The sequence below is a fragment of the Natator depressus genome, chromosome 2 (assembly GCF_965152275.1).
Source record: "Natator depressus isolate rNatDep1 chromosome 2, rNatDep2.hap1, whole genome shotgun sequence".
NCBI classification, from domain to species: domain Eukaryota; kingdom Metazoa; phylum Chordata; order Testudines; family Cheloniidae; genus Natator; species Natator depressus.
In genome coordinates, this window is record NC_134235.1 from 246,786,750 (window position 1) to 246,804,427 (window position 17,678).

General features: G+C 42.3%; 1 protein-coding gene across 7 annotated transcripts in view; it reads right to left on the reverse strand.

Annotated features, from left to right (window-relative positions):
• DPP6 (dipeptidyl peptidase like 6) overlaps positions 1–17,678 on the reverse strand; it is a 783,294-nt gene that overhangs the window by 272,433 nt on the left and 493,183 nt on the right. For all 7 annotated transcript variants that reach the window (XM_074946297.1, XM_074946290.1, XM_074946293.1 and 4 more), the window contains one exon: positions 7,096–7,210. In XM_074946297.1, coding sequence (XP_074802398.1) covers positions 7,096–7,210 — 115 coding nt within the window. The remainder of the gene's footprint in view (positions 1–7,095; positions 7,211–17,678) is intronic.

The following is a 17,678-nucleotide window of genomic DNA, read 5'->3' on the forward strand; positions in this document are numbered from 1 at the left end:
TCTCTCCACGGCTCCGGGGCACTACGCACCGAGGAAGCCTGAACTGGCGTCGGGAGCTCTGGGCCCGGCGGCTGCAATGCGGCCTCCATCAACAGTTGCTTTAGGCAAAAGTCTCTTTCTTTCCTTGTCCTTGGCTTAAACATCTTGCAAATCCTATACCTTTCAGTTTGATGTCCGTCCCCCAGGCAACGTAGACACAAGTCGTGGGGGTCACTAACTGGCATAGGTTTGCGGCACGTGGCACAAGCCTTGAAGCCATGGGCCTGCGGCATGCCCCGTGGCCCGGGGCAGGTGCTGGAGGCCTCCAAGCACCTAATGAGTTAAGTGTCCACAATCTGTATGTAAACTAACTGACAATAGCTACTGTAAAGGCTAAGGGACTGCTCTTGTAAGAGAGAGAGAAAGAGAGAGAGAGAGAGAGAGGTTGTTCCACGCCACCACGGACAGTAAGAAGGAACTGGAGGGGGTTGGGCCGGCAGGGGTATATATGCACGGCGCAGTGGTGCCACTCGGGGGGCCCGCCAGCCCAACGGGAGCCACTAAGGGAAAAAGTTTCCAACGCGCGTGCTCGCAGTGCGTGCACACCTAATGTGGAATGGACGTGAACAAGCACTCGAAGAAGAACAAAGATTGCTTTGATGTGTAATTCTTCAGGTCAGGTGTTTGGGGCACCAGCTAATTGCCTGAACACAGCTGGCTGGGGTTGGGCCAAACACTGTCTTTTCAGCAGCTAGCCTCATTGCTGTGGAATAGGGGTAGGGGAGGAGACAAAGAGGAGAACAGCAGAAGCAGAAGGAAAGCTGGTTTCCTGTACTATTTATTCTTCTATGGAGTCCCAGCCCCACCCTTGTAATGTAGTGTTGAACATGTACTGAAGGTACTTTTGCTGTGAAACTTAAATACGGGGGCCTAACTGCTGCACTATACTGCAGAGGGATTTTGTACCAGCTACTAGAAAACAGAACTAGGGGGGCATTCTACTAAAGAGGCAGAACTTCTCAATGGCATTAAGATGCTGCCTTCTCAGCACTCTTGAGCAAGAACCACAGTGTTTTCATGATTTCCCTTCTGCTCTGAATTCTGAGTCTCTTGCCCATCTTTAGGATTTGCTGGGAGATACTTTGGCTAGCATGACACTGGTACAAATAAAGCAATCTAGCGCTTTTTTTCTCCTCTTTTTTTTTTTTGCCAACAGTGACATCAAGATTCCCAGACATTGCTAACTGACACTTTAAAAAAAAAAAGTCTTCTGATTCCAGTGTGTAATGCAATATGGCATATAGGATTCAAGGAGTTAAGTGAGTGCTTCCTCTGTACATTTCCAGTGGGCCCTATTAAAAACTGAACCCATACAGCATTAGAGGTCTGGTGACAATCCAAAGCAAGTGCAGAGAAGATCAACAGCTTTGTGATTCTTAAAGGAAAGTTAATTTTATCTGTGGTATAATTAATGTCTGCAGTGTTTAATAAGCACTCAGGAGTCAGGATGGTTAGAAGGAGGGCACAGCGCTATTATTAGCTTCGCACTGGACGTATGTAGTTCACACCAGGCGTGGTCAGAAACTTAACACAGACATTAGCATAGTAGACACTCCCATACTAACATGACATCTCATTTGTCTCGTCACTTCCATGCCACATCTACACAAACTATTTCATAAATACATGATAGAGGCTCTCAGGCCAATGGATGAAGAGCATATGTAATATCAATGGAGCCTAGATTAGATACATAGCTGGGTGGAAAATGGAAAATTATTGCTTTTCATAGAAAAACCAAATACCAACAATTTTTTGGCTGGAAACCCCCCTTTTTGTCCTGCAATTTTGGGGCGAAAAAAATGGAAATTTTTTCATTCAGCCCTTAGTACACATATTTATTCCTCAAATGCAGAAATAAAGTCAAATTTTGGAGGTCACCAGTGCAGGTCTATCTACTTCTACAACATCGCTATAGGATCTGATTGCCTGAGGTGTGTTGGTATCATGTGGCCCTAATTTTCTTTACTACTATTTAATATTAACTTGCTATGCATTTACATACAGTGGAAACAGACTCCTGGAAGCCAATTAAGGGAGGGGAAAATGGCTTTTTACTTCACTGATCTACAGCTACTGAGCAACCCAGAGCTACTTCGTATTAACTGTGAAACGTGTTTTGTTTCACTAGAAGTTGCTCAAACATCCTGTACCAAGTTATAACGTTCTTCAGTTTTCCTATTTTCAAACGACGCTTGAGTCTTTAATTGTTTCACTTGATTTGGCCTCACGCACTACAAGAACTGAAATAGCCTAACACAAATCCCCTGTCAAACCCTCTATGCAATAATATTTTTCCATGCTCTTCACATTTTTATTCAACCAACAATATAGGTTCTGAGGAACTCAAGGGAACAGATCTCTTCAATTAGTGATAAACAGCAGGGTGCTAATACTTAGTACCTGATGGCACCAAACAGGGTAACCAGAGTAGGTGGGGGAGGAATGGTAGAGCTACGAAAGCCTAAATAGCAAGGCCAGCCACCAGCTGATGGGGAAACTATTTACTAGGAAAATCCACTATGGAACAAACATTTGGATATATACGTTGGGTCCCTGGTCTTCCAGCAGAGTCATAAGGACAGACGCTCCCTTGTTTCTAAATTGGAACCTGGGGATGGCGTGGGGAAGAGGGCATGATCCTTCCCTATCTACACAGGCCAGGGACAACTGCACTCAGCCCTGGGACCACTCTCTCCATAGGGCCCCGGGCACTCCTAATGCTCCAAAGGAGCCGAGGATTAGGCAGTGCTATTTTCCCCATCACACACACACGGAGCAGCCGAGCTGCAGCACAGTCTCTCCTTGAACTCAACACCATCACACGGCTGGGCTAATGGGTACAACATTGCCCACAACGTGCTGTGGAGAACATTAACCTCAGTTAGTGTTGGCCTATGTACATTCAGGTTGGAGACTAACCAAGGACCTTGTTCTGTGTTTTGAGCAGCTGGAATAAGGTGCCTTGAGCCAACATCACACACTCACAAAGTAACACAAAGAAATAAAAGCAAAGCTTCCCCTGACCAAGCAGGGGCCCAGAGGTCTTTCCCCTTACATCTCCCTGTACTGTTCCAGGGCCAGCCACAGGAACCCACCTGCTTCCCACAGCTCCACCTCAAACCAAGTTCTCTCAGCCCTTTATAGGATACACGTGACCCCTTCTCACCTGGATCTGATTATTGAACAAGACAGGCTGGGCCCAGACTCCCTGGCCCTTAAAGACCACAGCTAGAGCTGTAAAACCCAGATTTGTGCAGCTAGAAAAACAGGATTTCTGGTGTCTTGCTGGTACACAGAAACTGATATCCCAGAAGGATAAGGTGGCTTTAAGCCATCTTTGCATGCCCCATATTCTGGAAAGGCTACTCTAACTTATGCTCAGGTCCCCTATGGGCTATTACAATAACAGGAAATTCAACAACAGAAATTCAGAAAATAAAGTTTTCTGAAAACACAGAAGGGGTTTTTTTTGTCACTGTTTTAGAACAGCCTGCCTGATGCTAGGTACGCTAGGCCGTGTTCATGGCTCACCGACAGTGCAGCTGCTGGTAGTGCTCAGTGAGCTAATGCTTTACAGTGACTGCCTTTCACACTATCTCTGTACAAGAAGGTGCCTGTGACACCTGCTAAAAATTTAATAGGGAATTGGATGCACTTATGTATACAGTTAAAGGTCAGACTTGAAAGGAACCATCTTGAAGTGTATCTCCAGAAAGTGTTAAAGACTAAGGGTATCTTTACACAGCAGCTGGGAGGTTGCTTCCCAGCATGGATAGACAGACATGTGCTAGCTTTGCTTGAGCTAGCATGCTAAAAAGAGCAGCAAAGCCAGCACAGGCAATGGCTAGGACTAGCTGTCTGAGTACGTACCTACGAGGTCTGGGCAGGTTTGTCTCAGGTTTGTCTCTGAGCTGCCCCTCACACAATCCCCAGTTATGCTGCTATTTTTAGCGCTCTAGCTTGAGCAGAGCTACTGGTGTCTTGCACTGGGAAGCATGCTTCCAGCTGCAGAATAGACATACCCTAAGAGGAAACATGCATAAAGCCATTGACTAGCTTTGCTTTCCAAACACGGGGCCTGATCCTGAAGATCTTCCTTAGGCAAAACACCTACTGAAGTCAATGAGAAGTTTGATTGAGAAAGCACTGCAGGATTGGGCCAACTGATAGCAAGCCTTTACTTTACATATTAGTTTCTATCACCTCTTGTGAGAAGGGGCCTAAACATTGTTTGGTAAAGTATCAGTCCTACAACACTGGACTCAAGCAAAATTTGTGGGTTTTTTTTTTTAATTGATGTGAACTCGAAGCAGGAACTGGCTCTGCATTTCAAAGCAGGAGGAAACAGCTGCACTCACACAAATCTTTATTTGAAGCCACAAACTACTATGGGTTTTGTGGGCAATTTTGCACAAGCAGATACTCACTAGCAAATATCCGCTAAGACAAGCAGATACAGGACTTGAAAATGCTGCCCCTGCAAGTCTAAAGGAATATAAATCACTGAAATCTCACAATTTTAGTAGGGTTTTGTAAAATAAGAAATAAAAAAGCAGTTGAAAATTAAGCACCGCTGTTACCAATTAGACTTTCTAAGGCATGTAATGAACTCTGCTCATAATTTATGGGCTAGCTTAAAACAGGGATAGTGACCTGTTTCTTAAACATCTGTACCAGCATGAATTTCAGCCTAACCGGAAATTGAACCCAGAGTTAAAACCTTTTTTAAAGGTTTTGATCAATTTGGAAGAGAAATTTAAAGAGGTATATAAAACCCTCTTCCTCAATTACTGGGCTCCACCCACCTAACCTTCTAAGCAAATCCTCCCCCTTTTCCACACCTACCACTCACCCTTCTTTCTGAAGAGCATGTCCTGATACTGACCCTGCATGAAAACCCCACCATCATGTGCTAGGTATGGATACAATTAATCACCGCTGCTTTGCTTAAAGCTGTATTGTAATCCTGCACTCTGTAGTGGGTTCCCAAATTGCCTCAGACTCTACCTACTTAGGGCATTTGCAGCATGCTCATGATTGATTCCTGAAGATCTATGCACTGGCAAGCCTGGGGGAAGCACTGCAGAGTGGGCCATTGGAGCAGTGGCTCAAAGCAATGAACTAAAGTGAGAGCTGGTTCCAGGTAAGTGATAGATCTATTAAAGGTAGGTATGAGGGAAGAGTAACTGGACAAAGAAAGGAAGAGGTTTTCAGCAGCAGGCCAACAGGAACAGGACTACTGGTATTATAGGGGTGGCATTTGTAGGATTGAGTCTGGGACACTATTATTTATAGGAAAATTTCCCTACATTTTATTTACTCTGTGTGTTCTTATAGTTATATGATATATGTACATCCCAAGAGAGAAAAGGTATATATGTGTGCACACATGTGCTTATACACACACACACACACACACACACTATTATGTACAAATAAGAGCTTACTCATCATATCTGTTCCCTGTATGTCTTTTGAGTCACAGCAGATTACTTCAGTGACAAGTTATTCACCAACTACTAGCTCTGAAGATTCAGTGCAGGAAAATTTCTACCTACCTAGATGATGCAAGCCGAGTCAGCAGAAAGCCTGAAAAAATAGCTCAATGTGCCCTGAACAGACAGATTCATCTCAATGGGGTGTTAACTTTGAAACCTAATGAGGAAGTTTAAACAGTAACCTTAACTACTTCGCTTTGGATCATTTTAGCACAAACATCCAGCTAATGTGCTTATCCCACAATACTAAACTGACAGCTATACCTTTTCAGGTGTCAAAAGATGCAACTGCCCCCTACCCCAGCTAGCCAAACCTCCAGCTTCCGTCTGATAAATCCTACAATGCAGTGGTGTGTTTTCAATACTAGGACCCAGATCATCAGTCCACTGATCTTGCCATAGCTATACTTAAGTCAATAGTGCCATGTCCATTTACACCAGCTGAGGACCGAGTTCAAAATTCTGCAGCACACTTAAAATTTAGAGGGCCAAATCAAATAAATTGAATATGGTATCAAGTTAAATAGCAGAAGGGATAATGTAGTGGTTGTCTAATTCATTTTCATATTTAGTGTAATAGAAACCTGCATTTCTTGATTTATCTGAGGCTGACACAGAATCTCTGGGACTGTAGACTCCAGCCACAGAAGGTAGGTCAAATTTACTAAGGAATACATGGAGCACCGGTACCTACACAAACTTTGGTGCAATCTTGCTCCCAGAGCTTGCATTTGCATGCCCTATGTTCTTCTCATTCCTGTTGCTTCCCTTTGTCTCCTTTCCCCATTTTGGCTCTGGGCTTCTTATCATGTTGCTCCCTAGGCCTGCAACCACCCATCTGTTCTTGTCCATGGAGAATCTTCTCTTTTCTTCCTTCAAACCCATCTCTTCAGGGAAACCTTCCACCCTCCATCTTTAGCAACCACTAAACCTTCTTGTTACTGAATTGTTGTGCTATGTCTTGTCTTACATTTGTTTCTCTTGTCTTGTTTGGATTGCCAGTCCTTCAGGGCAGGGAAAGCATCTTACCTCTAATCTGTAAATAGCCATGGAAATTTACGAGCCATAGAAATATGTAATAATCAATAAATATAATGATGTCACATTAAAATTCATGCCTATGGCCTCTGCCTGGTACTTGGCAGTTATCGTAAGAGAAGTAATTTACAAAGGTTAGGCATACAGAATACAGCTGAAAGATGAAGTTTAAAGATCACCCATTGGGAAGTATAAATTATTTACTCCACTACAAAGCAGTGTAGTGCACTGTTGTGTTTTATATTCTTAGAAAAATAAAGAGCTGGGGTCTGATCCAAACCCCACTGAAGTCAAATGGATCCTTCCATCAACTGAAAAGAGCTTTGGATCAGGACTCTAGAGAGTCCTGATATAAAACAATGTTCTGGACAGTATTCTGCACCCAACGTTAAAGGACGCTAAAGAATAGGAAACTATTTGATCTCTGCTTTGCATTCACTTTATCATGTCTCTGCCCTTGGAGGTGCAAAGTTACAAAAGAAAAACAGAAAGCAAGCGAGTTAAAGATTATAAATACCTGGTGTCAGGAGTATAACAGAGGTGACAATCAGGGAGCAGATAACCAGAATAACAAGTAAAGCAATTGCAATTCCTTTCCAGTTTCTTTGTGGAGGATTACTCCCCACCAGCTCCTAGAAATAACAAAGGACAGGGAATATTAAGTAAAGGCACCAAACAAGGAAACAAACAACAAAATCCAAACAGCAGTGCACTTTTCCCAATATATTCACACTGTCCCATATATCGCTGTGAACATGGTAGCACAAACAGCCACTCAGGCTACAGTTTATTTCATAGTACTATGTTCTGGTGTTTATTTGATTCACTCTCGATCAAAGTATAGAACCAAAAAATATGATGGGCCAAATCCATATTTGAGATAATTCCTCTTGGGTAACTCTCTGAAACTACTCTGAAACCTTGGGTAACTGTGTGTATCTAAAGGAGGAGCAGCCAGAATGCTTCAAAGGGAGAGTGGAAAGGGTATCCCCTGTACAGTCACCCTTGTTACACTTGTGGAAGAGGGGGTAGCATACTCCTTCCTCCTCACCCTGCCTTACCAGCACAGCTCTGTCTGCTGTGACAGCAGTGCCCAGGCATACCTCCTTGGGCTAGTCAATGCTCACAGCTATGCAAGGGTCCTCTCCCCAATCCCCTGCACTTGCAGAGTGAGGGAGGTCATATCATTGCTTCTTCCTTTGTGGGAGTATTTGGTGTGGGTGCCCCTACCCCCAGGGCACAGGTTTTGGAGCAGCCATCATCTAGCACTCACTTTATAGGACTTCATAAATATCTGCAGTCATCATATCTAAAATGGAAAAAAGTTAGATCAAAAGGGCTGTGTGATGCACATTCGTTTAAAATGGCCAAGATCCAGAGTCACAGGTGGGTGTGAATGAGTCCGGGAAGTCTAGAGGGAGCTACAGTCATGTAAACACCACCTTCTTACAACGCCCCAACATGCATATTTTACCAGCTTAGCTTCATGTAGACCAAGACTCGCTTAGACTCACACCCACTTACCACCGTGTAACAACTCACTACTCTCCCCTCACTGAGTCTGCGTGTAAGGAGTTTTAATGTAACTCTCAGGAAGTCTCGCACAAAGACACCAGAGAGAGGAGTCCAGAAAGTAAAGCAATATACAGGAGGGTGCAAATAGATATAAGATAAACTAGGCCACCCCCTTCCTTGACTTACACCTTTTTCTCACTCCTCAAAACATACTGCATCAACGTAGACCTCCTTCTGTTCACTGACACATCAGAAGCGAGTCTTACACATCAGCTCTGAGCCTGGCCCGAAACATTCAGAAAGCCACACTGCTATTTACCGATAAGCCTGACATTATTGAGGTTTTACCATATAGTTCTGTTTCCGACCTCTCTGGCATTTCTCACTGAGGGTTTTATGAAGTACTGCATACATATTCATCATTATCATCACTCCCATAACCGCACTGGTCATTGGCACACCATCACTGATGAGCAATCCAGCGTCTCCACCCCTGATGATTGTGTGTCAGTGCTTGAGTCTCCGTGAGTCCATTCCTGTCCACTCTTATGTTGTCAATTCATCTCTTCTTCTGTCTACCTCTTCTTCTATTCCCCTGTACTATCCCTTGGAGGATGATCTTGGATAGGCCAGATGGTCTTGTTACATGGCTGTACCACTTCAGCTTGCACTTTTTCACGGTCATCAGGAGGTCTTCATATGACCCAGCGCATTGGGTGATGATGTTGCTGACCACTTCATTAGTGACGTGGTCGAAGTAGGAGATGCCCAGGATTTTATGGAAGCATCTCATCTCTACTACCTGTATTTTCCATTTAAGTTCTGCCATAAGAGTCCATGTCTCGCACGCATACAGAAAAATGGAGATGACCAGTGCGTGGGGCAGTTTCAGTTTGGATTCCAGGGAGATGTTCTTATTCCTCCAGACTGGCTTTAGCTTTGCCACTGGTGCTCTTGTTTGTGCAGTTCTTGCCTGAATTTCTGCCTTGGATCCTTCATCAGTGATGATTGCCCCCAGATACTTGAACTGTTTCACCGTCTCCAGCTCTTGTCCACTGACAGTGATATATGAGCTGATCCCATCATGTTTCATCAGCATGGTTTTCTCTGCCCTGATTTCCATGCCATATTTTGCGGAGGTTTCATCCAATCATTTCACAAGGTTGGCAAGTTCATCTTCACTGCCTGCCAGGCCATCAATGTCATCAGCGAACCAAAGATTTGAGATTGTTCGCTCCCCAATGCTGACTATGCATATGTGATCTTCTAGGGTATCAGTCATTATGCGCTCCAAGTAGATGTTGAACAGTATGGGCAAAAGAAGGCAGCCTTGTTGGACTCCAACAGTGGTGCGAAACCACTCTCCTATTGTGCCATTGATGAGAATTGAACTGCTGGCCTTGGCATATAGTTGTTTAATGGTAAGAATAAGCTTACGACCAACATTGTACTTCTTCATGGTTGCCCAGAGAGCTTCGTGCCATAGTCTGTCAAACGCCTTCTTGAAGTCAACAAAGACGTGGTAGATGTCGTGCTGGTGTTGTAAGTACTTCTCACATAGAACACAAAGGTTGAAAATCTGTTCTGTGGTACTTCTTCCAGCACGAAAGCCAGCCTGTTCTTCAGCGATGATATTCTCTGCTTGTGGCTTCAACCTGTTCAATATGACTTTCAACATCATTTTGCTGGGATGGCTAATTAAGATTATGGTCCGGTAATTTTGACACAGTTACAGATTGCCTTTCTTTGGCAGAGTGATAATTAGTGACTGTGTCCACGTGGAGGGCCACTCACCGGTCTGCCAGATCTTGTTGCAGATCTTGGTGAGTACATCTATTACTATTTCTCCTCCGAATTTCATCAGTTTGGCTCGGATGTTGTCAATACCTGTAGCCTTTCCATTCATGAGTGATTTCACAGCTGTGTCCACTTCTTCATGCCGTATTGGAAAGTCATCCTCCTCTGTTGAATCTGGGCTGTCTAAGACACTAGGATCTCCATTTGTCTGGTGGTTGTATACATCAGAGCAGTAGTTTGTCTACCTATTGATGAAGTCCCTTTCTTCTGTAAGACTGTTCCCTTCTTTGTCTTGAATTGCATTAGCTTTGGTCCATCTTTCCTTCATCAGATCTTTACAACCTGGAAGCCTCGTTTGCTATTTTTATTATTGATACACTCTGCAATTTTAGAGCATTGTTTTTCAATCCATATCTCCTTGGCCACCTTCATTCCTTTACTGATCTTTCTGCCAATCGCTCTGTATTTATCAGCTTCCTCAGTGCTCTCTTAAGTGTCTCTCTTAAGTTTTCTTCTAATGTCACACATTTGTAGTATTTCATTTGTGACCCATGGTTTTGTTTTCTTATGATGTTTCCCAAGGGTGTCCATTGCTGTCTCATTCATTACAGAGTGGAAATTGTTGGTCATTGTTTCTACGTCTTCCTCTAGAGCAAACAGCGGGACAAATTTTCCGCCGATCATTGCTTTAACCATTTAATATCACAGTGGTACAAGTCTACGCCCCTACAACAGACTATGATGATGAGAAAATCGAAGATTTTTACAATGAGCTCCAAGACATCATCGATAAGGTACACAAGAAAGATATCCTGATTGTACAAGGAGATTGGAATGCTAAAGTGGGTACTGACGCACAGGGAGATTGGTGAGATTATTGTGGCCCTTTCTGTAATGCGGTAACCAATGAGAGAGGATTCAGACTTTTGGAGTTTGCCAGCTATAACAAACTGGTTCTTGCAAACACATTAGGAGCACGTAAAGCATCCAGACAATGAACATGGCACAGACCTAATGGTCTACATCATAGTCAGATCAACTACATCATGGTGCAAAACCGATTTTGTTCTGGTGCTGATATTGGAAGTGATCATGACCTTGTGATGCTAAATTTTTGGCTGCAGCTAAGGAAAATCATCAAGCCAAAGTTCACCAGAACCAAGTTTGACTTAGAAAGACTCAGAGACTGAAACATACACATTCACAGGATCTTAAATATTTATTGCACCTTCTCCCCTGCCTTAGTTTCCTAGCTTCCACTGGATTTCCCTTAGCACTGAAACATCCAATGGACTCTGCTTTCTTACTAGGTTGAATAATCACTCAGCAAATCTGGGCTTATAGCTAGAGCACTAAAACTCTACTAATTTGGGATTTTGCCTAGTTTGAAGAATTATGGATGATGGTGGGGAGAAGTCACTTTGCACTGGTTCTTGTTTCAGGTGCCTTTTTTTTTTTTTTTTTTTTTGCTAGCAAAACTGTTTTGTCCAAATTAAGTCCACGTGGAGTTCAAAAGATTAATTCTATTTGCTGTGATGTAGAGTTTTTTTGTACAAAGAATGTCATCCCAATGGTACATAAAGTGGGACATTTATGCAAATGTCTCTCCCTTTGATCTTGGAGAAATGATGGGGATAATGCTATATGTCAGTGGCTCTCAACTTTTTCCACATCGTGACCCCCATGTCACAACAAAATAAAATTTTGGAACCCTCCCTTAATGTGGTTTGGGATCAAGGCATACAAAAGGTCTTGAACTCAGGCTGAGAACCCATGCCAGTAAGCATCTGAAAGTGACATCTGTATTTCAGCTGTTTATTCTGTTTCTTGGCTTTGTACTTGAAAGAAAAATATAATTAGAAGGAGCAAATAATTTCTGTTTTATCATTTATATTAGAAGAAGAATCTGAAAAGTAGGTCAGGAGCTTTGAGAAATGCAAGACTGACAGCAACTAAATAGAGAAGATAGAAATGCCCTGACATTTTCCAGTGCCTTCCATTTGAGCATCTTCACAAACATTAATTAATTTAGCCTCCAACACCCTTGTGAGTCAGGGTTGCATTGTGATCCCCATATTTCAGGTGATGAACCTAAGACCCAGAGAGATTTTGTGATTTTTCCCCAAGGAATTCAGAGGAAGAGCCAGGAAAAGAATCTAGGACATGCCACCTACCCATAGGACCACTTGTCCTTCCCTGTAAAAGGGCCCAGCAAGAGCAGAAGGAACAGAGGGATATATGGAAAGAAAGCATCCAAATTGCACAGTGCTTCTACTGAGTGCAGCCAAAGCCTAACCAAATGGTTCTTACACTTCAATAGGCAAAGGTGGAAGAAGGATGGCGCAAGGGCTTGATCTACTCCCCACTTCCTCCCTTGCAAAGCACTGCTACAAACATGGCAAAAGCACTAACAAGAGACAGCCAGGGCTAGCAATAGCAGTAAGTGTCAAAGATATTTTTACGTGCAGTATCTTCTACTTCTCCCACTAACCAGACAAAGGCAATGTCTAATCCTTGCGACTTCAGAGCAGAATTTTGTAGTTTCATTCCATCAAGCATACCACGCTCTCTAGTAACAGTCTGTGCATTACACAAAGTAAACTAATCAATCATTCAGTCAATGACATTGGTAGCTTCTGCTCACTGGAGCTGGGAGTGGGAATGGGCAATGAAATATTAAAAGATGAGTTTCAAAAAAAGCCTGACTTGGTCTTAGCTCCTGTGTCACAGCTGGGCTTTCAAAACTAGTTTAAAGTCCCTCCCTGGTCCCCCTTGCTCTGAGGAAATTACTCAACCTCATGTTCTCACACAGCTTCTCTGGCTGTGGTGCGGAGTGGAAGGTGGGAGAGGCTGCAGGGCAGAGCCAAGTCTCCATCTACTCACCCTTCATCCCCTTCCCTGCCCACTCACTTTCGGGGGGAGTAGTATTGAGCAAGATGTCCCTGCTCTTCTCACCAAGTCAATAGTTCCTTCCCCACTCTGAACTCTAGGGTACAGATGTGGGGACCTGCATGAAAACCTCCAAAGCTTACTTTTACCAGCTTAGGTTAAAACTTCCCCAAGGTACAAATTATTTTACCTTTTGCCCTTGGACTTCCACTGCCACCACCAAACGTTTATCTGGGTTTATTTTTATTAGGAAAGTGTTGTTTGGAAATGTCTTTCCCCCCAAAATCCTCCCAACCCTTGCACCCCACTTCCTGGGGAAGGTTTGGTAAAAATCCTCACCAATTTGCATAGGTGACCACAGACCCAAACCCTTTGATCTTAAGAACAATGAAAAAGCATTCAGTTTCTGAAAAGAAGGATTTTAATAGAAGAAAGTAAAAAGTAAAAAAGAATCACTTCTGTAAAATCAGGATGGTAAATACCTTACAGGGTAATTAGATTCAAAACATAGAGAATCCCTCTTGGCAAAACCTTAAGTTACAAAAAGACACACACACAGGAATATTCATTCTATTCAGCACAACTTAATTTCTCAGCCATTTAAAGAAATCATAATCTAACACATACCTAGCTAGATTACTTACTAAGTTCTTAGACTCCATTCCTGTTCTGTCCCCGGCAAAAGCATAACACAGACAGACCCTTTGTTTTTCCCTCCCCCCAGCTTTTGAAAGTATCTTGTCTCCTCATTGGTCATTTTGGTCAGGTGCCAGCGAGGTTATCGTAGCTTCTTAACCCTTTACAGGTGAGAGGATTTTTCCTCTGGCCAGGAGGGATTTTAAAGGGGTTTACCCTTCCCTTTATATTTATGACACGCCCCCCCAAATCACAGGCAGGGTGAAACGCTGGCTGGGATTTCTTCCTGGAGCTCTAGGAAAAAACAGAGTTGCATCCGATGAAGTGAGCTGTAGCTCACTAAAGCTTATGCTCAATTGGTTAGTCTCTAAGGTGCCACTAGTACTCCTTTTCTTTTTGCGAATACAGACTAACACGGCTGCTACTCTGGAATCTCAGTAGGAGAGCCAGGAGGCAGAGCTGGATTACCCAACAGGCAGACTAAGCACATGCTTAGGGCACCAGCAAAGCAGGGGGCACCAAAAAAAATGAGATTTTTTTTTTTAAATTTGATATTTGATATTTCAAAAAAAGCACTGAAGTAGTCATCATGGGAAAAATCAGAACTTTGTTAGACTTCCTTACACTCCACTACACAGTCTTCCCCCATTTTTCTGTTCTCTTTTACCACACAGGTCAAGCTCTCCAAAAAAAAGAATTGGATTTGAAAAAATGTACAGACCTCTGTCAATCATTAGCAGACCACTTACACACTTTGAGGAGTGATTTCGTAAGATTTGAAGACATATCAAAAGATATTTTGCCTGATACTAAGAAGCCCAGTCCCGCAAGCGAATCAGGAAAAAATAAGCAAATGATAGCAGTGCAACAGAAACAGCATTGAATCCTAGAGACAAATTTTGCGTATCTACTTACTACGCTATAATTGATACAATTGAAACTCATATGAAGAAGAGAGGTGAAGTGTACGAAGAAGTATCAAGTAGATTTTCTTTTCTAAACGATATGGACTTATCTGACAAACAATATTGGCAAGGTTCCCAAAAGCTAGTTGACTCATACCCTGTTGACTTGAACATGAATCTCTGTGGAGCAGTACAGCAGTTCCACTGTTATATGCGCGCAAAGTTTAATGAAACAGGAAAAATGAAATTCAGTCAAATTGATCTTCATGACACAACATTGAAAGATGGAATACAATGTGTATTTCCAAATGTAGAGATCGCACTACATATTTTTCTAACATTGATGATTACTAACTGCTCCACAGAACGCTCTATTTCTCAGCTGAAAAGAATAAAAAACCCTCAGAGAACAACAATGTGTCAGGACAGACTTGATTCACTTTTCCTATTGCGTATGGAAGCGGACATGGTTCGTCGAGTCAGCTTCGATGAATTTACCCAGAATTTTGCAATCAGAAAATCTAGAAAGAAGCTATTTTAATTTCAGCATACATGTAAGTTTTGTGTCATTTCGAAAAATAAAATATTATTTTATGGTATAGTATTGTTTTTATTTTGAATTACATATGGAGGGGGCACCATAATCTTTTCAGTGCTTAGGGCCTCTAAAGGTCTTAATCGGCCCCTGCCAGGAGGGGTTATTCCTTTTTATTCCCCTACATGGCCAAGTAAGGGCTGTGGCCAGCAAGGCCTTTGTGATGATGTTCATGATAACCACACTGTATGATGGGCTACCTCTGATACCTCAACGTTCTGCAACCCAAACTGCAGTTTAGCTTACAGAACACGACTTTGCTTCATGAAAACTGGGGCTATCCTACAGAGGAGGGTTCACTGGTAAAGAACTTTAGCATGCTAGAAAGTGGGGCTCCTTATTTCTGAAACCCTGGTTTCTTTTAGTTTTAAAAAATATACCACAAGAAACACACACCAAGTCACTCTGTTGGCAATCTAGAATAAGGCCTGCGGTACCCACACAGACCATAATACTGAATTCACTCCCAGGAAAAAGGAAGCACTTGGTAGTGACTGTGGCCTTCATTCCCATGGAAATATGTGGTCCATATTTGTGGTACCAGAAGTCAGAGCTCATGGTATAATTATAAAAGGTAGCTGTAGAATTTTGTTTGCCAGAGTTACCTGAGAAAACATTTCAGCAAACAAGCAAGCTATACTGCACTGTGTTATCCTAATTCAAAGCATAGTTATGGGTTAGAAGTAGAAACTTTTTGAAGGAAATGTTTGAATTTTATATGCCTTAGAGCCTGACCCAACTCCCATTGAAATCACTGGAAAATCTTCAATGACAGTTGGATTAGGTCCTTGGATAAACTGTAGATAAAAGGGAGTGTTAACGTATCAGCACTTATTCTTCTAGGGCTTAGGTTTGCCCACAAAACCCAACCTTTCTGCATTCTCAGGGGGATTTTCTTGCACAGATTAAGGGCTTTTGTATGTGGTGAGTTATTGTGCAGCAAGCTGGTATGCTGTACGATTCACATCCCGGCTTGCATGAGAAGTTACTCACTGTATAGACAGGCTCTAAATAGCTGCTAATCTAATGCTCCATTTGAACAAGTCAATGTGGTGGACTATTGGGATGCAACAAATCCAGACATATTTTTTGCATGATCCTATATTGGAAAGCTTGATCTCTGAAGTGTTGGTTCCAGCTGCAAAATCTAAATGTAGCTCAAAGAGTGTCTTTTCTGCCTTCCTAAATATTAAAAATTCATATTGGATGCAGCATATGGAATACATTAGATGATGATTCCAGCAGTGTGTCGGTCTTGATGCTGCTACACAGACCAATATAACTTTTCAAAGATTTATTTTATCCTACACTTATTGAATTTTATTTGAGATCTTACACTTTGGGGAAGCATTTGGCTAGAATGTTGTAATCCTATCAACACACTAATGCAGTCACAATCAATTGTTACTGTCTTACAGCCCTCAGCGTGACAGAAGGAACTGAAGCAAGGAAAACCTGTGTGCCAAGAAAAACATTATAGACAATAGTTACAGACAACAGACAAAAGGTCATTTCAGAGAATATGCAGTCCTGAGGTTTCAAATATCTTAGCTCTTACAGTGTTGTAAGAACAAACTGGCACGTAGTGTTAATAGAGAAAAGGGGAAGTCAAAGCAGCTGGTTTCTCCTAAGGAAGGCAGAATCACTTTGCCTAAAATTGAATCTACTTGAATATTATGACTTGAAAGTCTGATGTAAATTCCAGGTTTCCTGGGTTTGCCCTCCACCTAGGGCAGGATGACAGCAGGAGGAGAGAGGAGAGAGAAAACATAAGGGAGAATGGTGAATTATAGAGGAGAAAGCCATCGGAGTGAAAAACAAATAGAGACTGAAAAGGTTGAGCAGAGAAGGGGAAAGAAAAAACCTGATAAAAATAGATACAGAACTGTGTACAGAACAGTGTACAGAACAGCTAAGTCATTGGGAACTGTGCCCTATATAGAAGAGGCTTCCCTTTAGCCAGAAAAATGTTGTCACTTTTTAATAAAGCCATTAATTCCTGAAAACAAACTAACCCCCCACCACCCAAAGGATTTAAAATTACAGGAAGAAAACGAAAGATTCACAAACTCAAATTAGTTTTAAAAACTCTGACATAGTGCCACAGATTAATAAAACTTTGAATTAAGTGAGGTCTGCCCATCCTTAGATCCGAATGTAGCAGAGGTTTATGCACATCCTTAACTCTATGTACTTGTGCATTCCCATTGAACACATAATAGTATCATAATCCCACTAAATCCCTAGTCACCCATAAAGTCCTCCAGCAACACTACAGTAGACAAGACCTGATACTTCTACCATAAAAAACAAGGGGAAAATATTGGTAAAGCCTCAGGCTTTTATATATTACAGAAGAGCAAAAAAGGAAACATTTTTTTTAATTTGCAAGTGACGTTTAAGATCTTTTAGACAGCAGTTCCTGAAACAAAAAGAGGAGTATAAACAACAGACAAAACAAAAATAGGTAAATAGCTTTATTCAACAAAGTTTGGGTTACTTCTGTTCTTGTCCTCATCCTGCAGTTGAATTCTCAGTGTCTCTCACAATGAACATGCTGTAATGGGGAAGGAACTAGATTAGGACCATAAGGACTGTGGCCACATGCCTTTTCTATCTGTGTTTTCTAATACTTTTGTCTCTTTCAAAGAAGCAATATTGGGTCACGACAACAAGCTGTTACTTCCCAGTGACTTGCCATTTCGTACTGCAGTGGGGGCTCTTCTTTCTGGAAAGTTGTCCCCAACTCCCACCCCTTGTGTT